The sequence below is a fragment of the Myiozetetes cayanensis genome, unplaced genomic scaffold (assembly GCF_022539395.1).
Source record: "Myiozetetes cayanensis isolate MyiCay16 unplaced genomic scaffold, myiCay2020 scf17, whole genome shotgun sequence".
NCBI classification, from domain to species: Eukaryota; Metazoa; Chordata; class Aves; order Passeriformes; family Tyrannidae; genus Myiozetetes; species Myiozetetes cayanensis.
The window spans coordinates 9064685-9085718 of NW_026087378.1; the positions used below are offsets into that span (position 1 = coordinate 9064685).

General features: G+C 41.4%; 1 protein-coding gene across 2 annotated transcripts in view; it reads right to left on the minus strand.

Moving 5' to 3' along the window:
- Positions 1-21034, minus strand: part of SGCD (sarcoglycan delta) — a 314890-nt gene that overhangs the window by 60484 nt on the left and 233372 nt on the right. For both annotated transcript variants that reach the window (XM_050312063.1, XM_050312062.1), the window contains exon 5: positions 14009-14110. In XM_050312063.1, coding sequence (XP_050168020.1) covers positions 14009-14110 — 102 coding nt within the window. The remainder of the gene's footprint in view (positions 1-14008; positions 14111-21034) is intronic.

Consider the following 21034-nt stretch of genomic DNA (forward strand, 5'->3'; position numbering starts at 1 on the left):
ATCTCATGAACACAGTGCTTTGAGAGAGTGGCTCCTTCTTCAAGATGCAGAAATTACACCATGACTGATGACATTAAAAACAACACTGAAAAGATCTCCAGGACATTACATGTGCCTTGACTTTTCTGATGTTGTTTTTTGTTTTTCTTTTTTACTTCATTGACTTATAATACAAGGAAAACCACAGATGACATGATGAACCCGATGGACATACACATAAAAATAACATGCAGTTGTGCATGTTGGAGTTCCATTCAGCATTCATGGGAGTGGGAAATCTGGGTTTGTAACATTTGAAGGCACATTCACAAAACTTTCTCTATTGATAGGACTAAACTAATCATTACTGGTTTTGGAAAAAAATCCAAAGCATTAAAGCATTTTCAGCTCCAGGAGTCCTCTCACAAGACACCCTCAGACAGCTGAAAGGAAGAGAACAGCACAACTTGTAAAATGACCAAATAATTCAGAAAATGCTTCAAGCACTTCACTGCACTCAGAGTTCACCCAAAGGTGTTACACCAGAGTCAATCAAATGTGTGCTGATGATTAACTCAGCATCGCTGGGGAACAACTCTCCCTTGTACAAACAAAGCTGGATTCAAGCAACTCTAATAGCTCTAAAACAGGAGAAGAGCAGTTGTGGGTTCACAGCACATTGATCACCCCTTCCAGTATAAAATCAACCAAGTATTCACTAACCATTTCAATTTACTTGAACTTGAAATACCAAACTGCAGCTGCTGCTCAGTGGCAGCTCACTCCAATCTGATCCTCGTCTCTAGGAGGTGTTGCAGCAGCGGGACTATGGATTTGTGCTAAGTTATAGCCTATTTTCTGCCTTGGGCTGTCCTAGTTATGATCACAGTCCACTGGTGACAAATCTCCTGCCGAAGTAAACACACTGTAGGCAGGCACAGGAGGGAGAGAACAGAAGAGAGGTCTGCTGAGGCTTAAAGTATTCTAAATCACCCAACTATATAGCTACTCCACTGCTCGTAACTTTTACTCCAGTCAAGTGTGCAAACCTCTGTTCATGTGTTTTCATTTTTATGGCCTTCCTGGTACCCCTAATGCCTGCCTTAAACATATTTTAAAACTGTTGGTAAATCATACTTCACTATCTATAAAAGACATTAGAAGACAATACGAAAATATGACTGAAGGACTAATTTCTAACTTTACCTTATGATCAGCTTTACTTGGACCATACTACAACCACAAACAATTAGGATCTCTGTCAGTCAGTGAGGTGAATACACATTTCAGAGCACATCCTGTTTACATTAAGAAAAGCACACCAATAGCATTCCAGAAGTCGGATTCAGCAGGGACACTTGGGTTCTGCAATGCTCACAGCTCCTTTTAGGCATTCTGTTACTGCACTGCATAACACCAACTTATATATCCAGATATTTTTCTCCAAGAAGGCTAATAACATGGCTATCTCTGAACACTGCTTTGAAATTACAGCTTTCCTTTGCTGCATGTCATGGATCGCTTACTTCTTGTATTAGATTATAAATGGCCATGCCAACTTACGTATGCGTGTACAGCACAAAACACAGGCAAAGATCCCAGCAGAGGCCCCTGGTGTTACTGAAATTCAGCTGCTGCTAATAAGAAGAAGGGAAAACATTTCCATATGTCTGGATTGGGGAAAAGGATTCATGAGTCTCTGATTCATCTGCATCCATATGCTGATATGTAGACAATACTTATGGACACACAGACATATGCGAGGTAGCCAGCAACAGGAATCAAATCAATCACAGATCACAGCATGTGATTTGCCTAATTATGAGTAACACCTCACATTTTTTATCTACGCAAAAAGCACTTTGTGAGCGAGCAGATGGCACTGCTATGGGATGGCACCAGCCTCGACAGTTGCAGATGCAGAGCATTTACACAGCACGCTGAAAAAATGACACAACACAAGCTGCTTCCTGGGAAAAAGATTCAAATTGAACAAGTGTCACCAAACAAAATACACGTATTTATTGATGTTCTGAACTTATCTGATCCAGCCTCTCTTTTCCAATCAAATATATACGTGCAGGCCAGGGAGTGATGCTATCTAGACATCACTGAAGTCTCTCAGAACTGCCACGTGAGCTGCCTAGCACAGAGGAGAGGAGTTGCAGACCAACTTGAGTCTAGTTACAACCTGCAAACCATTTAAATCCACACAAGCAGAATCAATAGGAAGAAGCCCTGCAGAGAAAGCAATTACACTGCAAAAGCAACTATATTACAGCACGGTGAGGGCTGGAGGCAGGACGCAGGCAGCCATCCTCACTTCTGTGATTACCCAGTGGAGTTCTCTCCAAAGCATCTGGCCTGTGAAATGACAAGGTTCAGCCCGGACATGTTCCTGACATCAGAGAGTCTCTGTTTCTGGGCTCCTATTGTAATTATAAGCCTCTTCTTTAAGAGCCCTATCCTTCAGGTTTCCTGTGCACCATAGGCAAATGCAGGGCTGTGCATCAGGAAGCAGGTTTGAAGGGCACAGAGTGCTCTCCTTTTCAACAGCTTCATGGGAGTAATAATCTCATTTCCTGGATCTGCAGTTATTTATTCATTGGAGACTGAGCACTTGCCACTGTACAAGATACAAAGAAAGATCATCTGACCATTACCGGTGACAGAAAATTCAGCTTTTCTATTCCAATCCTTGGTTTTATTTGTGGGTTTTCTGCATTATTTTTTTTCCTGAGCCGCTGTAAATGCATACACTGGCGTGACAGCTTTGAAGCAGCTATAAAATGATTGATGAAAACCATATTTAGGCCTTGTTGTGGGAATATTTATTGTAGAAATATACTCAGTTAACCCTGTAGGGGGATATCTGGGAAAATGGGAAGGTTGGAAAAGAAAGGCTGGGCCCACGACTGGACCTCTGATACCAAAGTAATTTGATCTGCTTAATTACGATACAGGGTTATGCGGGTCACAGAAATATTAGGACAAACTGTTTTTGAATTGCTCTTTTCTAACCACTTTGTTTCTTCTGCTGAAATGATCAATACCTGGCTTTAAGAAGTTGGTCTACACGACTAGACAGAGTCTTCCTTATAAGAATAAGCAGAGGAGCCAAGCTCTGACCTGCAGTGATGGAACAGTTCATGTGTGAGTTACTGTCAGACAGGAACTGTCTGGGAGAGGGAGACAACTCAACTGTGCACCAACTGCAAACCTCCCTCTGCCTCAGAGAGGCTGAATGTCCAACAGCCAAGGCAATGGCACACTTGAACAGGTAAAATGACAGATGCAGCTAAGCGTGTGACATGGAATTGGACTGATCTGGAGGAAAGATGCTAAATCGTGCTGGACTTTGCTACACTGAACACAGGCACCTACAGAGAGGGCACAGGAGCAAAGTTCTGATCAGCAGGACAACTGCACGAGCAGGAGCAGGATGTTTTGTGTTGGGATTTGATTGTGTCTTGCAGCTGCCAGTCAAGAGATACTCCTGGGTATCTGCTTCAGGGTGAAGAGAGGAGAGAGCACAGGGTATTGCTGTGGTACAGGGCTGATGAGCAAAAAGAACACTTCTAACCAACGCCGCTGGGGAGCCGGGGAGTGGTGATTCAAGAGATGACAGACTCACAGAAAAAGCAGCAGATGCTTTTTCCATGCCTGGAAGAAGACAGGAAAGTTGTTTGGGGAAATGGTGAGTAATGGCAAAAGCAGCCAAAGAGACTGGGATGTGTGAAGGTAAAACAGAGCACAGGGAGGCATGCAAAAGCCAAGGACCTGAATTACTCTTTAGCAATCAGCAGGGTGGCTCATCCTGTTGTGGTTGTCTGCTGTTTTTAACACAAGGCATTTGCTTCCTGGTGTTTTTATTCCTGAAGTTCTTTCAAAACTCTGGAGGAACAAAACTGATCAGTGAAAACACCCAACAAGTGGCTCCTACCAGCAAAGAGTACAGGAAAGGTCCTGCCTATGTGTTCCTGTTCCTTCTACTTCACCTAAGCTATGCTTCCCAGAGTGCTGCATAACCAACAATGTTGCAGAGAGAAACAAAAAGCCTCCTGCTCTCCCAACATCAGAGCTTATAATTTATAAATAACAGTTGTGATCTTAAGAAAACATATAGCAAAGGTCAGTTTGCAGTAGGAGCTGGGGATTTCAAGAGGTAGCAGAATATAGGTAGAATATTTTGGCATGAAGCAACAGTACACATCCAACCAAAGGTGCTTCTCAAGCCAGCACCAGTGACAACATACATGCCATTGCCCTACGTGGCTTTTACTTCATTTAAAGAGTGAAGGATGTTCTGCAAAACACTACAGGATACAGGCTCTGAACATGCAACCATAGAAAGCATCAGAGGAAACATGGTCAGGTTCATCCCACCAACTCACTGCCTTCCAGCCATGGACACCAAGACCCTAAATCAGCTTCAGGTGAACACATACTCTTGACCTTTTACAGCAATTAGTGTGTGTTTGGATTATGGATTATTTGGTGATTCACTGTGTGGCTTCACCTGTGTGTACAACACAACAGTGGATCTGCCTAAAGGAAAATATCAACTGCTCCAGGGTGATGAACAGCTGTGCCCACTCGGTACTTCTAGCCTGCAAAATGTACTTAGAAAAAAAAAAATCAGGATTTTAAGAAAAATAATGAAATGTTCACACTGTTACTGATCAACCCAATCCAAAGATAGACAACAGCTTTTGGCTAAAGAACTGAAAGCCTTGCTGGAGAGTGATGCTTGTTCTGTCAGACAAGTGACCTCTCTTCTCCCCTCAATCAACCCACTGTCTGTAATTTTATTTGTTTCTCTGCTTTTAAATACTGATGTCCTACAAAGCCTCTCATTGGAAAAAACACATCTTACTGTTCAGCTGTGCTGCCTTGGGCTGCAGTCCTGTCAGATTACATCCAAGAAGGCTCAGTTTGCACCAGTACTTGGAAAAGAAGACTTTCCAGGCACTGTGAAGAGGAATATGAACTAATTCAGTGAACAGCAAGGCTCTCCCTGAATCAGTAACCACCCATTCATGGGGCCACAGGTAATCTTTTGCAGCTGCTGCTGGTTTCTTATAAGAGAAACAGAACTCAGATGTTCACCACTTTTATTCATTAGATGCCCCGTGACAAATCAACCCCTTGTCTAAATCAATAGAGAAACAAGAATATCAAGCTGCAGCTGGAAAGAAAAAGAGAGGAAAAATCCTAGGTCAAAAAACAATTTTAATTGCCTAGTTTTAGATTACTAATTAAGAATCCAACAAAGTAACCGACACCGACTAAGAAGATACTGTGAAAATCTTGGCATGTATTTACTCACCATTTTCATAAACAGACAATGATTTACAAATCAAATTTTAGCACTGCTGCATTTGACATAAATGTTAAATGAAACTTTCCCTTGCAGACCATAATGAATAACTTTCCAAAGGAAGATGTGTCTCTGTCCTTAGAAGGGATGTTTCTGGGGGAAGCTGGATGACAGCAGCACTGTACAGATGATGCTCTCTGGGGAACCTCAGAGGTGCCAAAGCAAAAGCCATGGAGGCTTCAGCTCCACTCCTGCTCAGGGAAAAAATTAGGGCTTGAAAGTGAGGAATCTCCTGCACATATTTAATTATCTGTCTGAACAGTCAATGCCAATCAATGATTTACTGACAAGTCAGAATGTCTGTGACTAGTTATAGCCATTTTTATCACACAGGTACAGCAGTGTTCTGCATTCCAACACTGTGCCACTAGCACTGGTGTGGTGCCCCTTCCTGCCCCTGGGAGCTGATGACCAGGCACAACCTCAGCCAAACAGAAATCAGAAACAAAGATGTTGCAACCAGGGAGATGTTAACAGCTAAAGAAATAATATTTTTTTCTTTCAAAAGCAGCAAGTCAACTTTCCCAAGACTCTCAACCAATTTGTCCTAAAAGAAAAAGGAGCAAATTTAGAGTTGCCTTTGTTTTTCCTGTGCTCTTCTTTCTCCAAATACAACATCTGTCATTTAGAAACAAACAATCAGAGAAACTCTTATTACTGGCATAGCAACTGGCAAATGAAACCTGGAAAGCCTTACTTTCCTTTCCTATTGCAAATCAAAGAACACACAACTTGAGCTGTCTGTAAAACTTGTTGTGTGTGCCTGCACTTCCTAATGACAGCACAGCTTGTCTTGTCAACTCATGCCTTATAAAATACATAACTTTCCTGCCAAATTAGTTTTGATCAGCAGAAGAGTCGCAGAAGTGTTTGCTGTCCTGTAGTAAAAAGATACAAAGCTCTGTTTTGCGGCTTCTTGGAAACATGAGAAAAACATTCCTTTTCTTTATAATTGGATCTTTGTCTTTTACTGTTTCCTTTGTCTATTTGTCTCTATTTTCTCTCTACCCATATTGTATAAAGTTTCACTTCTTTTTCATTTTCAGTATTAGCAAGTTGTTTTTGTATTTCAGATTTTCCAAAGCAGCCAGAATCCTGATTGTCAGAAGCAATGTTTAGAAATGGTAAATCCTTAAACTCAAGGCCCTTTGCACTTCAGGGAGACAAATGCAGCCTACACAATCACACATGTTTTTCGTGCCCCATTGTCCTCCTTTTCACAGCTGAAATACAAGCAATTTCTTGGATTATGGCAAAAATGCAATGCAAAATCTGAACAAAGCACCCAGCCCTAACCCAGAGCTCACTTTGAGCTGTGACGCTCATCACTTGTTTTTAGTGACCACAGAGTCCAGCTGCAAAAGTTTAAAATGGAGAGGAGGTGGGAATCAGATCAGAACAGCAAAACAAACACATGATCTGGACAGTTTCCTTTTTCTTATACAAGCAGTTCAAGCAGAGATATTCTACCTGTCAAAGAGAAAAAGTAACATACATTGAGAGACCATTTTAGCTCAGGACCTGTTAACTTGTCCACGTCACCTCCATGGCCCAAACTCCCTCACAAGAAGATGAAAACTACTGACTATAAAGTGGTTATTCAGCTTATGGGTTCAGATATTCCTGCAATGATCATATCTGTTTTCTGGACACAAAGTCTCCACTGATGTCAGGATAAGAAAGCACAAACATGTTGTTCCCAGGGTTAGTTCAGAGATGTACCCATAATGCAAATATAGACAAAAGCTGAGGTAGGTAGCCCACTTGGCACAGCTGATTGGCTTTAATAGGTGTTGATTACACTGCTCATATTGCATGAAATTAAAAAGCTTACAAATGTTATAAGCCATTACCCTTCCATTTAAGAGAGCTTATGACAAGTTAGCAACATTTAATGAAATCCTTTTTTAAATGCCATAGGCAGCCTCCACGAGATTTTGCTTTGAAATGCAACTTGTGGAGTTATTTCAGAATGTTTGTTTACATCAGAGCTTCCTTCCTTGCACTTCTTTGGGATACTCTGATTATGGCAGCCAGTGGGATACTTCAGTTCCCTGCTGCAGTCTCAGCTGGGCTCCTTGCACAACCAACCAGGAAGAGGCATAGCAAGATTTAACTCAGGTGTTATTGGACATACCCCTTCAGCCAGCCTACACAATTCCCTTCAAAATTCAAAGCTGAGAGACTTCTGACCAATTTTACTATGAAGGTAAAGGGAAATGTTTTCATAGTTGCTGTAAAATTTACTTAACTTCCACCTTTTTCAGTGCACTGGAAATATCACAGAGCCACTAACTGCCCCCAAAGCGCTGGGGCAGCCAAGGTTCAGTCTGAAGTAGGCTCTCTGGATTTCATTGCTTAGGAATGGAATTTATTATAGGAGGAGAGCATATCAATTTTATAAATCCCACTGGACCCTCACAGCCTACTGCTGTATGCAGACTCAAATCTGCTTTGGATGGTGATGGCAAAAATATCTGTATATCAGGTGAGGACATTTCTGCCAAAATGATGCCTTTTGCAACTTGCTCTTTCACTGCATCCCCCTCTGACTGCCAGCTCTCCTCTCTGCTGATCACTGTCAGGCAAGCAAGACTCAACCTGACCAAACTGAGACACATTTATAGCAAAAGCACACTGGCATGGAATCTAACAAGCTATCTGGAGGGGTGCCACAAGGAATGCTCAACAAACCCTATAGGGAGTAGAGGAGATGGCCAGGCATAGCTGCAAGAAGCTTATTTCTGTTGGCTCTGTCATCAGTAGACGATGTCATCACCCCCCCTCCCCAGGTTATTAGGGCAATATCTTAACATCTGAACCAAAAATCATTCAAGATGGAGCAAGCTGTGAAGATGCAGTCAGGATTTATCCTGACTGCAGCTCTCGTGCTTCACGAGTTGACCTCGGGTGGTGAGAGATTTTCTACCTGAAGCTACAGTGGCAGCTGAACTGCCCCAGAGGGCAATGCCAGGAGACCAACACATCCATGAGCTGACAGAAGCTCTCACTGGCTTGTATGCACCTTAAAATGCAAAGAAGATTCCTCTCTTCTATGAAGAACCATTCACAAAGGGAACAATGAAACGCTGGGAGGAACAATGGCCTAAGAGGGGGTGGGAACACCCAGGGACTGCTGACTGATGGCAGCATGGTGAGGCAAACTTCATTTCCACCCTGTGATGGTTTCAGTGAGCATGCTAAAACCCTTAAGCACTTTGCTAGACCAAATCATCAGGAACTAATTCAATATCCATTTATTTCCCTGTAAACTTTGACAAAGGAAGAAAAGAAATTATTCTGTCTTCTTCCACAAAAAAAAAAAAAAGCAGCCTTCTTTCATGCTATCTATCTGAAAGCCACATTTCTACTACGCAGTTTGAACCTCATGCAAAGTTGCAATTATCTTGCCATCTGCATTGCCTTTTTATCCAAATTAGTATGTTATATTGCTTATAAATATGTATTTATGGCTATGAGGCAGGTATGCCCCACTGCGGGCACATGTCATTGTTTAATCCAAATACATGCTTTACTGTTTTTCAGTGCGCATTTTTAGCTTGGAGGCAGATAGACCTGCAGAGCAAATAATACAAAAGAACAGGTCCATTACAGAAGTGCTTCTGTGCTTTAAAATTATAGCATGCTTCTTCCAGATCTGAGCACAGTGAGGCAAAATACATTGGCAAAATAATTATTTATCACTCTTAAAAGCTTCCTTTAAATTTTCTATCATTCAAATACTGGCTGGGGAAAATGTAAAGGACAGAGAAGCATATTTTATGCACTTGCTAGTCTAGCTTTTACGCTGATGAGAACTTACTAAACACCAGTAAAGGGAATAGCAGTTATCAGCCCTAATTCACAACTGTGAATTTTTTAGACCAAACAGATGCCTTTGCAGAATCTCAGCCAAGTGTTAATGACAGCCCCAGTTCCACTGGAGTCACTAGTTATTTCATATGGCTTCAAATGAGGGCAGGTTTGCTCCAAAGATCCGAGCAAGCACGCTGCTCTCAGAGAGACACTCATTGCCACACTGAGTAGGACAGGGTCCTCTAACGTTACCCAAAGAAAGGAAAATAACAAAAAGACATAGTCCTTTCCCTCAGGGTTTTTTATTTTGATGTATAGGATTTTTCTTTTTAACTCTTTTTTTTCCCCCGTTGATTAAAAATAAGGGGAAGCAGGCCTTCAACATGAAACCATCTAAATACAATAACAGATCTCTTTTAAAACACACTTGAAAATCTCCTCAAAATCTGTTCAGAGAATTTTGCCATCTCTTATACCCGTGCAACAACAGAGCTTGGAACTCCCCCAGGCAGAAGAGACCAAACAGGAAAGGTTGGTGCCCACATTTACTTCTGTGTTCCCAGACCCATCAACAGAAGAGCCTGCAGGAGAGATGAACAGGCAGGACCTCAGTCAAGCACTTTATACTGAAGCAAAGTCAAAGTTGTCAGGCAAATCCATATTCTTGTCTTTAAAAGGATTCAGGATAAGAAAAATTAAGTCCAGGTGCAAACATTTGCAAACTGAGGTTTATTTTTTCTATCTATGCACTTGAAATGAACATTGAAAGGGCAAACCCTCCCTAATCCTATCATGGCAATGTCTTTCTCTGCTTCCTAAAGCTGAGATTATCATCTCATTGGTTGTCACACAGCTCCTGAGAGAAGTAATTCACTGGATTTTCCTGTGTTATCACAGCACAGGATTTTATTTCTGTTGTTATCAGAATGGAAAATGCACATAGCTTGTTCTCTGTCTTGCTCCTTTTAAGTTACTTACAGACCTGGATGTGGCAAGCTTCCAAACACCCCAACTGCACTAAAACAGCTAAATCTGGGCAACCTGCTTCTTAGCAGCTCATCTCAACACAGGCAGGAAAATTTCCAGTTTTAAATTTCTATTCCAATTAAGGCAATGAAGACTGAAGACCCCTAAACTGTTGCCATTGCTTTCCAGCACATAAAATTAACAATTTGTGCTGCTGTGTGCAACTTTCAGTTAAAGTTGGTCTGATTTATAAGCAAGCAGATGGTTCACACGATAGTCCACAATAAATTACAACAGTTAGAAAGACAGCTACATTTTGAGAGTGACAGTGCAGCTGAGCTACAGATGGGTTTATAGATGACCCTTCCAATTTTTAATAATCTCCATAATTTATCTGCAAGCAAAGAAATGTGAGAATTCCTAATGCACCTTCTTGACTAAGTACAAATCACTTTTATTTACACAAGTAATACTTCATGGTCCAGTTAACTTCTTAATTAAAGGCAGCAAGATGCTCATGTTCCATGCAAGTGGCATGGAAAATACTGTTTGGTGTACAATATGTTCTGCTGGGAGTTTAAGATGCTCTGAACAATCCTGGAAAAGGGAAGTAATCTATCTCAATTCTTTAAAACAAGACTACAAGGGTGCAAACACTGCTACCACCAGTTACTTTTCATTAACCTCCAGATAAACTTTAGGTTCAAGCAAAGCCTAAAGTTTATCTAAAGGTCATTTACAAGATCTGATGCTTGAAAACAGACTCCTAATCCATACTCTAAACTTAGTTTTACTGAGCCAGGACTAGGATGGGGAAACAGCTGGAACAGAGTCCCTCATCCCTGTATAAAGACAGAGGGATTTGGAGGGGTCACTCCGGAATGGGTGAAGGTAAAAGGAAAGCAAGCCTGGGGGATTGTCAGCTGTGATGCAGAAAGAAACTGGTTGGAAGAAGCCTTAAGAAGCCAGTTCATGTCAGCGATTTCAGTGGCCACTTCTCTGGCCTGGGACCAAACCACATCAGTCCAATCCTTTTGCTAATCCTTCTTCCTCTTTTGAAGGGACTTATGGAAAGACACCTCTGTTGGGTTGTTATTGATTGCATGTCATGGTACAACAGACTCAGTCCTTCATGGCTGTAGTCTCAGCTGCAATGAGAAGCCCATCTAAGTGCAACTACTCTCTCTGTAGGGTGGTGAAAGCAGCAGTACCTACTAGGGCTCTTTAAGGCGTGAACTACAGAAACTCAGAGGGTTCCCCACAGCCAGTCTCATGGAATGACATTTGAGGGCTTTTCCTCCTCTCTAAACCTTCGTCTTCCCTTCTGGCCAAATTAATTAAAAAAGAGATCCACTTTTAACAGGAAATCCAAAACTGTTGTTAAAGCAGAAGGCACAGCTCCTAGGAAAGCAAGTCTGTGTATAATTGTAATTACCACCTTCCTGGGAATTAAGAGAGGCAGCAGAGAAGAGGCAGCAGTGACAAATTCAGGCTCTCAAGAATAATCACAACTCACATTTTGGAGATATTTTTGCAGGGATTGCCCAGCTCTGCCCACAGCAGGGCAGCCTGGGGAGCAGCACCACAGAGACACACGAGTAGGAAAATCCACTGCACAGAGGTGATGGGACTGCAGCCACTAATACATAAAGTGATTCTTCTGCTTCCCTTCCCTGGCAGCACCAACACCCCTTCATCCACAACACAGAACACTACTGAAGTTAAATCTGTTGTGTTTTTTTAAAAAAATTAAAATCAAATTCTTCTATAAATAACTGCAATCTGAAAGTCTTTGGAGCTTATATGAAACCATTATTTATTACTGTACACAACTCTTAGGTTGTTTCATTAAACACATGAAAAATTGTCTATGTCAGATTATTTCTGGGATGCTCTTTACTGTTATTTGTCATATTGTTTCTGTTACGCTTCGCATACTTAAAGCTGCATTATGCACTTCTGAAAACCCAGAGAAGATCACTATGGAATTAGTATGGATGTTCAGTTGTTACTGAGTGCTGAGTTTGGCACTTTATTTTAACAATATTCATCAGGTTCAGGAACTGCTAGCACGCTTCCCTCCAAGACAACACTGGGTCATACTACTGTTCTTCAAAAAAATATAGTGTTGAATATTTAATAGTATTTTAAAATATTCTATAACTATAATACTTTGACTGCAACGCTTTCATTTGCTTTCAAGAGGCCAAATGTACATATAGCACAAGAAATCAGAAGTTGCCTGAAAGCAATAGGGTCACTCTTGTTGCACCCAGCCTGACAATAATTCTGGAGTTATCATGAGCAGCTGGAAAGCCAGCACAGGCTACTCCAGTTTATTCCAGTGAAAAGTCAGAGAAAATATACACATGGTTGGTGTAACTATACAGTTAATACAATTCCCAGGACTCATCTACTGAAGCCTGCAGGGATGCTCCAGCTCACTAGACTGTACATCAAACCTTCTGGCTGGCATCCTTCTCCACTAACAGTAAAAATAATCCTGGACAGGGGATAAAGCAAGGAACACACATAAGCATTACCTTGTACTTCTTGTTCCTTGCATTCAGTAATCTGTCAATGGTGTGGAAATAATTTCCACAACCTTAGGAAGGGGACACCTTTTGTACTGCCTGATGTATGAAAATGCAGATGAATATGATAATATGAAAACAGTAAACTCCCCTGTAGCAAGTAGTTCTCATTTCTCTTAATAATCAAATATTATTTCCATCAACGTAACTAGAAGAAAAGAAATGTAAGTAGCAATTTGTCAGTCTATTTATCAAACCAAGTGCTGCACCTGGTTCCCACACATTTTATGTTGAAAAGCGTATGACATGTAAGGCTTTATGGTTCAGTTTTAATTCAGGGATGAAAACATTTATAGATATGAAGGTTTTCTTATTAAGTTTTCTTCCTAAATGATTAGGCTTGTTCAAATCAATTCCTAGCCATCTTGCAGAGGTTACAACCTTCAATAATTAAATTGGATATTGTATTGGCTGTTGTGTTCATTATGCTACAAGTTCCAATTTCTACAAGAGAACAGAAATGCTAAGATAAAAGGATGTTAAGTTTATTTAATTAGCTATCTGCCATTGTTATCAAAATGGAAGGTTGGTATCTGACTCAAATTAACACTTTAGATCAGGAAATAAGACAGATGATATCTTCTGACAAGGATCTTGGAAACTCTCTGTAGTCATTTCAGTTATTTTAAAGCTGCTCAGGACAAACAAGATTACATTAGAAAGAGCAAAAGTCACCGATAGTAAATGAAGTGCTGCTATGAAAATGCTATTTCAATCACACTTGGGTTTTTTCTCATTTTCAGTTGTTAACATTCTTGCCACTTTTGTCACACAGTCACTTCTAGCAGCATTGAATTTTAACTGCACATAATTTTAAACCAACATGAAACAGGACTGAGCACATAATACATGTTCACTGAGCCAACAAACAACAGAGCAGATCAGGCCCTTGCGCCACAGCATCACCTCTCTGCAGAGGAGGTGCCACCTCTGCCATCCCTCTGCCTCTAATATCTCCTTTCTTATCTAATAGAAATATTAGGTCCTTCAGAGGAGGCAAAAAGACAGTGTGAAACCTCAGAGGTCCTAGAAAGATTTTAACTGTGGCTTACACACAACAAACCTACGAGTATCAACTTTGCAACTGCCCAGAGGATACAGTACCTGAATGAAATCCTCAAAGGACACCCACTGCCTCCCTCCCCAGACTGCATTTGTATAGAGTGGCCAATGGCCAAAGTAATTTATCCAATAACCACATCACCCTGCCACTTATTGGTTTCTTTCTGTTAGGGCTACAGAAATGTGCTTATTCCCTTCCCAAAAAACTTACTGGTCTTGACCGGATTTCTTTGGCGTAAAGAGGTTTCAAGAATTCTGAATCTCCTTCAAGCTTCAGACCCTTTTCCGTGATTCTCAGGTTCCCCATTCCATCCTAAAAGACAGACAAAAAGAAACAACCCCATTAGTTACAATTACTAAATTCACCAGGCCACCAACAGCTGATTTTTTTCCACAGAAGATAGCACATATAGCACTGGGAGGCACTAGAGAATGCAATTACTTCTGTTATCCTTGTCACTTGGTTTCTGTGGAAAAAAAATAATAAATTCTATTCAGAACAATCTGCAATGCCCCCCAGTAAACCATTTACACAGATGAAAGATGTTCCTTTAAGCTAAATCATTCTCTACTCACAGAGACGCAGCAATGCTCTGCGTTAACAGGAAACTATTCACTGTAATATCCACCGTCTGCCTGTATATTAATATATCTTCTCATTCACAGCAAATCATATAAAGACTGTGAGATTAATTCTGCCAAACTCCATATAGAGAATATGTGATTAATTCCACTGAATCAAGAAAATAAGGTTTGGCTGCGTAGCAGTATTGCAACAAAATGTGGTAGGGAACTTGACCCCTGTAATTTGGGGAAGCCTCTGCAAATCATGGAATCTTTGGTGGGATTTCTTTAGGGCTGTCAGTCTTTACAGAAAAAGATGGGGAGTCACATTGATTAGTTACAAGTGTCACAGTCTCTTCTGTTCTTTCAATACTGTTAAGATGCTGCACAGCTTTATCGGAATATACATTTAGGCAAATATTTCCTCTGGAAGAAGTAATGGTACAAAAGGAACAAGGCTGCTCTCCTGTCTTGGACTGACTTCTGGCTTTTCTCTCCCCTCAATGATCAGCTCAGGATTGGAGCCCTCACTCTGCTCCTTGCACACCCCAAGCACATCCCAGCAATTTGGACCTCTGCATTCAAACATTTTGGGTCTTCTGAGTCATTTTCATGCCCTTCAACCAACCACTGCAAAGACCATTGGCCAGGCATGAAGTGACTGATGTAACTTTGGTTTCTGTTGAGTCCTAGTTCCACAGTTGTAGCTCTCAGTTCTCACCCTCTCCCCAGCCCTCCCAGGCTCCACGGCTCCACCACACCCTGTACTTCCATGGCAAAAATCTTCTTGGCCTCCAAGAGATGACTGCAAATAGCCCCTTTAGAAATTGTTTATCTATGTGTGTGCAAGATGTAATGAAAGATCTGATAAACCATAAGAGCAAAGAAAAGATGCCAAATTTTTATGATTTTTTTTTTTAAGTGCAGTGAGACAGGTATATGGACACACTGGCACAGAGCAGAACTGTACCAAAATACATTTCACCTTTGACACATGAAAGCTCTAACTTTTACTAAGATGAGGGATTTAGCATCATTTAGGCTGTAACTGCTTAGAAAGGAGTGTGTGTGTGTGTAAGAAACATGGTGTGGGTAGAGAACTGCACAGGTACATCCATAATCAAAATCACATCAAATGCAAGGTATTGTTTCTAAGATTCAGGGTGACTATCAAAGTTTGCAAGGATTGAGGTAAATTGGTTGTTTTTCTGAGAAAAAGATGGTCTGAAGAATACCTTTTAGCATAAAATTGACTGAAGTCACTAGGATTGGAGAGTAACACTAGCACCTCAGCTGTTTCAGGGGTTTTATAGGAAAGAGGAATGCAGTTGGGTAGAAGCCCTAAGAAGATGGAGGCCTGGAAAAACCAGGTAAACTGAATGTATTTGGATATACACCCTGCATGCTTTCTAATCCATCTACAAAACCTCTTCCCATCTCTCTACTCTCTCTCCCTCCCATTGTGAGTGCACCAGAACAGGAATCACCGTCACTACAAGTGAATGGCTAACCCAGAAAGACTTCCATGAACTATTGCCAAAATGAATTTGGAGGGATGAAAATCAAAGACATCTCACAGCTCAGCAAGTGACACTGGTCACTTGCCAGAGGTTCTCCTGTTCCAAGAAGTACCATTCCCAGGTAGTTCTCTGCCAAGTTAAAATCCTTCTTGCCAGAGCGTGGTGTCCTATGAACAAAGGTGATGCTGGGTGATAAAGTGACCGTTGTCATCTCCTTTTGAACTGAAAGCTGTAAGCAAACTTGAGAGACATATGCTGAAAATGCTACGGATTGCTGAAGGGAGGGAGTGAGAGGTGGCTCATAAAATGCCACTTGCAACATTCCTTGGCCTGGGTGGAAAATATTGGCTTGTGAATTCTGGGTTGGTGGTGGCACAGCAGGGGTTCATTTATTTCACACAAAAGGATAGAGGAAAATGAGTGAAATGTGATTATGCACCAAAAAACCCCAGATTAAACTTTGATAGCTGGTGTGCTTTGTGATTCGAGCGAGCAGGAATTATTACAGCTATCTGCAGACTCTCACATGTTTTGAGCTGCTAAAAAAACTACCATTTTTTTTTTTTCTCAATATAGATATTTCAGAAAGGTTACAAGCCTTGAGGGCTTTCACATAGCAGTGTCTTCTCTGGTTTTATCAAGAAAAGTTACATGTCAGGGGAGCTGGTATGTGCCCCATACAGCCGTAAGAATGACCATCTGTGTAGATATGCAATGCTGGCCATTTCCAGGGCTTGCTCCTGAGCTGAAGTGGGGCAACACTTTACCAGTAATGTGGACCTATGGATAAAAAGGGATTTGTGAAGTCACCACCAAGCTGTGGCAAACCAGAAATTTTGATGGCTCACAACTGTGTTCTATCATAATGATATATATGATTATATATGAAAAACACACATATGGGACATTTAGCTCACAGCCAGAAGATGTATCAGGCCTATGGGATAATGTACTACAACCAAAACATCACAAACACATTTGGTTAATTAAAGCAGGTGTATTCTCTTACAAATCCACTGAGTTGGAAAAAAAGAGGTGCTTCCCCATGTTTTCTTCTCAATCTCCAATCCCCACTCACCTTTCCTTCCTCCAGCAGCCACCAAAATTAATAAAAGCTGCACCCACCAGATGTCCTGTCTTGCCCTCCCTGGTGTTTGGGAGCTGATACAATGCTTAGCACTGACTTACTACGACTAACTCACTGCTGCTCATGTTTCTCATGATTAAAGCTGACAGCTTTTTGTAGTGACAGTCTGGGTCAGCAGGTGAAAAACCAAGCAAAGGTTGTAACCTGAGTTTAATGAGTTTCATGGCCTCTTATAGTACAATCATTATAAAATCGTATTCATCTATTATTTCCCATTAAAAAAAAAAAAAGAAAAAAAAGCAGCTCGCAGAATTTATAGATGTTCCAAAACGCAGATACATTAGAGAGAAATCATTGTGTGAAAGACTTCTTCACAAGTTGTTTTGGATAAAGTATCTTCATCCTCCCTAAATGATATGGTTTAATAACAAATAAATGTCATATTCTGCTTCAGAGAATATATATGAAAGTTCCCATGAAATTTCATGGACTGTGACCTATAAAATGTAGCAGAAAACTGCCTAGAGTGACAAAGACCAAAATGTTTTATTAAACATTGTGTCTGTGATTGGTATATATCCTTACCTGCCACTCTACTGCTTGTGAATAAAGATAAAAGAAAGGCAGTATTGATTATTTGATACTCTGCCATCTGACAATCATTGTTTCTCTCCTTTTTATTAATAGACTCCTCGGCAGAGTGAATTACTTTATTGTGCAGGCACAAGCCAGCTTTGTGGAAGCTCCCAGGAGGAAAGTTCCAAACAGGAGGTACAGAGTCAGGAACTTTCCATTATCACCTGGTTTGAATTATTCTGCTTTTTGATAGGCCATGGCAAAAACTTTCACATCAATTATATCATCTATGCCCTCTCTCTTTTTATGCAATGCCTTGTACTGGACAACCATAAAAATGTATGTGCTATTGCTGACTGCTCTGGGTTGAAAGGATTCAGAAATCCTGAATAACATAAATGTCATTTTGGTGATGCTCAATGAGAAGGGAATTTGCTTTTTTCAGTAGCCTGAGAAGCAATTCATATTTACAGTCAATTATGAATGATGGCATTAGTGTTAGGGAAACAGCCCAGCATTGATGCCATCTGATCTCTGCCTTTTGGGTAGCAATGTGGCCATACAAGTGGCTAAAGCCCAGCTGGGTTTTGTTTTACTTTTTAACAGTTGTGGGTTACTTTAATTTTTTTTTTTTTTTTTTTAAGTGTACAGCTGGTAGCAGGGAGATTCAGAAGAAGAAAAAACAGCCAGCCTACCCAAGAGATGTAACTGCAGTGGTAGAGGCTTTAAACTGAGAGAGGGTAGATTTAGATCAGATTTTTGGAAGAAATTCTTCCCTGAGAGGGTGGTGAGGCCCTGGCACAGGTTGCCCAGAGAAGCTGTGGCTGCCCCATCCCTGGAAGTGTTCAAGGCCATCTTTGAGCAACCTGGTCTAGTGGAAGGTGTCCCTGTCCATGGCAGGGGAGATTGGAATTAGATGATTTTTAAGGTCCCTTCCAACCCAAACATTTCTATAATTCTACGATAAATACCTGGAAGTGGGACTGACCCCACCAACCTGGACTGCTTACACATAGGGACGAGGTAATTTTCAGTGCTCTCTGCCATTCATGGCAGCTTTATTTGACCAGGCTGAGCTCACACTACAGCTTAACCTAGTCAAGAACCAATATGGTGATGACACATATTTACTGTGTTCCTTAGTGCCAGGATGCTTTGTCTGTCACAAACAGTAACTTCAGCCTCAAACTCTTCTGTGCTTCCTGTGTTGTCCAGAAATTTCTGAACACAGAGGCAAATTAGCTGTTTATTGAGGTGTTTGTAAGGATTTTAAGGACACTGGTGATGGGGAACACAGATTGCTCCAGCTGCCTGCTGGTCACCACCAGCACGTGTTTCCCCACGATTTTTCCTGCACCTCCATCCCTCTCCAGTTTTCAGGAGGAAAACTGTTGTCAAGGTTTCTCTGCACAGCAGGCAAGCTTTCACTTCTTTGCTAGGAATAAACTGAAGTTATGTTCAGCAATGTCCTGTGGGAGAGAATTATCTTTGGAGACTGCTCATGTCAGATGGCTGAAACACCTGATTATCGTTGCTTGTATTATTGATTGCTGTGCTCTGCATTGCTTCCAGATATGTGCAAGTTATTACACAGCTCAATACATCCAAAGTTACTAAAAAAACCCCAGCAAATGCAAGTGACCTGGTTTTTTTCTTCCCCTTCTGGGAAGATTTCTGTGCTGTTCTTCTCTCTCTGACTTGACATTAAATGTTTCCAGATTCCATAGATTTAAGGAAGGTCTGTACAGAACAACATATTGTTGCCAGTGCTTCACAGCTACAGCTCAGCTGAAACACCTACTTGCTCTAATTGGACCTTCCCTCTCTCCTTCTCATTTGCTTCAGTTAATTTGCCATCTTTATATAAGAATCCCAACATCCAGCTGTGGATCAGCAGCAATATGTTCCAGTGGAAGCCAGAAGAGCCCAAACACCTCACAGCAGCACCAGTACTACCCAGTTAAACCTGGTTACACAGCACAGTCCAGAGCAATATACACTCCAACATAAGGAGACAATGTGTGACAGCTTCTTCCTCTGGCATGAGACCTGGTTTTGAGACCTCATGTACGGACTCAGGTTTGTGTGGACAGCAGGGAAAAACAAGCCAACCTAGTTTTACACAGCCTGTGTGATCATATCTCTGTGTGCACAGATCCAGGCTTATGCTGTGGATTGCACTATGAGGTCTCACGTCCACAACTGGCATTCATCTTCCTCCCCTTATTGACCTCAGATGTCCCTGTCAGATGTCTTACTGGTAGCATTTGAATTTAAAGGCGACAGGCACAGGGCAGGATCGCTGTGCTGAGACCTTGGTGGGTGAGGGAAGGTGACCCCAAGTGCCTTGCATCACTGTGAGACAGTATGTATACCCTCTCCAGGGAAGGAGGGGGACACAGATGAAGCACAGCTAAAATCTTTGCAGCTATTTGGTGCACTAAAACAACATTATAAATTGCAAGACTAGCAAGCAGCTCCCTGTAGAAGGGTCCATCCAGAACCTTGTGAACAGTCTGTGAGAAGACACCTCTAAATAATCTCTGGTGCTGCAGTCATCAGTCACAGGGAGACATGGAGCTGAATGAACAAAGACCAGCTGTGGGAGTCACCCACTGGAAAAAGACCTCTGGAAGCTGATGTTAAAGGTGTATGAATTATGTAGGCACTTTTAGTTCCTTCCAGAGGCACGAAGTAATTTGTGACAGCGACAGGAAAATCAGGTGGCTTCTAGCTTATGAAGGAATTTTCTGTCAGTGGAGAAATGCAGACCATTATGGTTTATGTAAAATGGAGCCCAAATGAAGCCCATGTGAAGCTCAGAGCCCTTCCCTTCTAGTGGTAACTCCTGTATTTGTGAGTTCCTCTGCACGACTGCACAAGAGGCAGAAGATGAGAGGATACAATGAGAAGAGGACAAGAACGGAAAAGACATCCAGTTACAGCAATGAGCTGTGATACAGAAAATCCTGACTTTATTCCCACTGGGCTCAGATGCTGTGATGGCATTAGGGATTCTGCCATGTGCACGTTCCTGTAGCACCATTTCCCTGTTCTTGCACACTGACCATGTGCTCACCAGAGCCAACACCATTCATGATGAAGGTTATTCAAAGAGCCCTATAAAGATCTCATGAAAGGCAAAAGGCACTGATGAATTGGCTTTAGTGGAAGTTAGGGAGAAAAGTCTTAACAGGTAGGAGGAATAGGATCAAATGTGGTTTTCCAATTACTGTTTCAAGTAAGTTACAACTGACCAAAAGCAACTAAATCTCATCCCTTGAAACAATTCCAAACTAGTCTTGGAACAATTTCTAAACAAATCCTTCAGCCAGAGCTTGAAGAAAGCTCAGCTTTGGATTTACTGCATATTGCTGAAATTACTTTAGGCAGGAGGTATTTCTTTCCAAAGCAAAGTGCTAGTGAGTTTACTCAAAGTATGATCACATGTGACACAACAAAACCAGGGTTTCTATGAAATAACCACCCT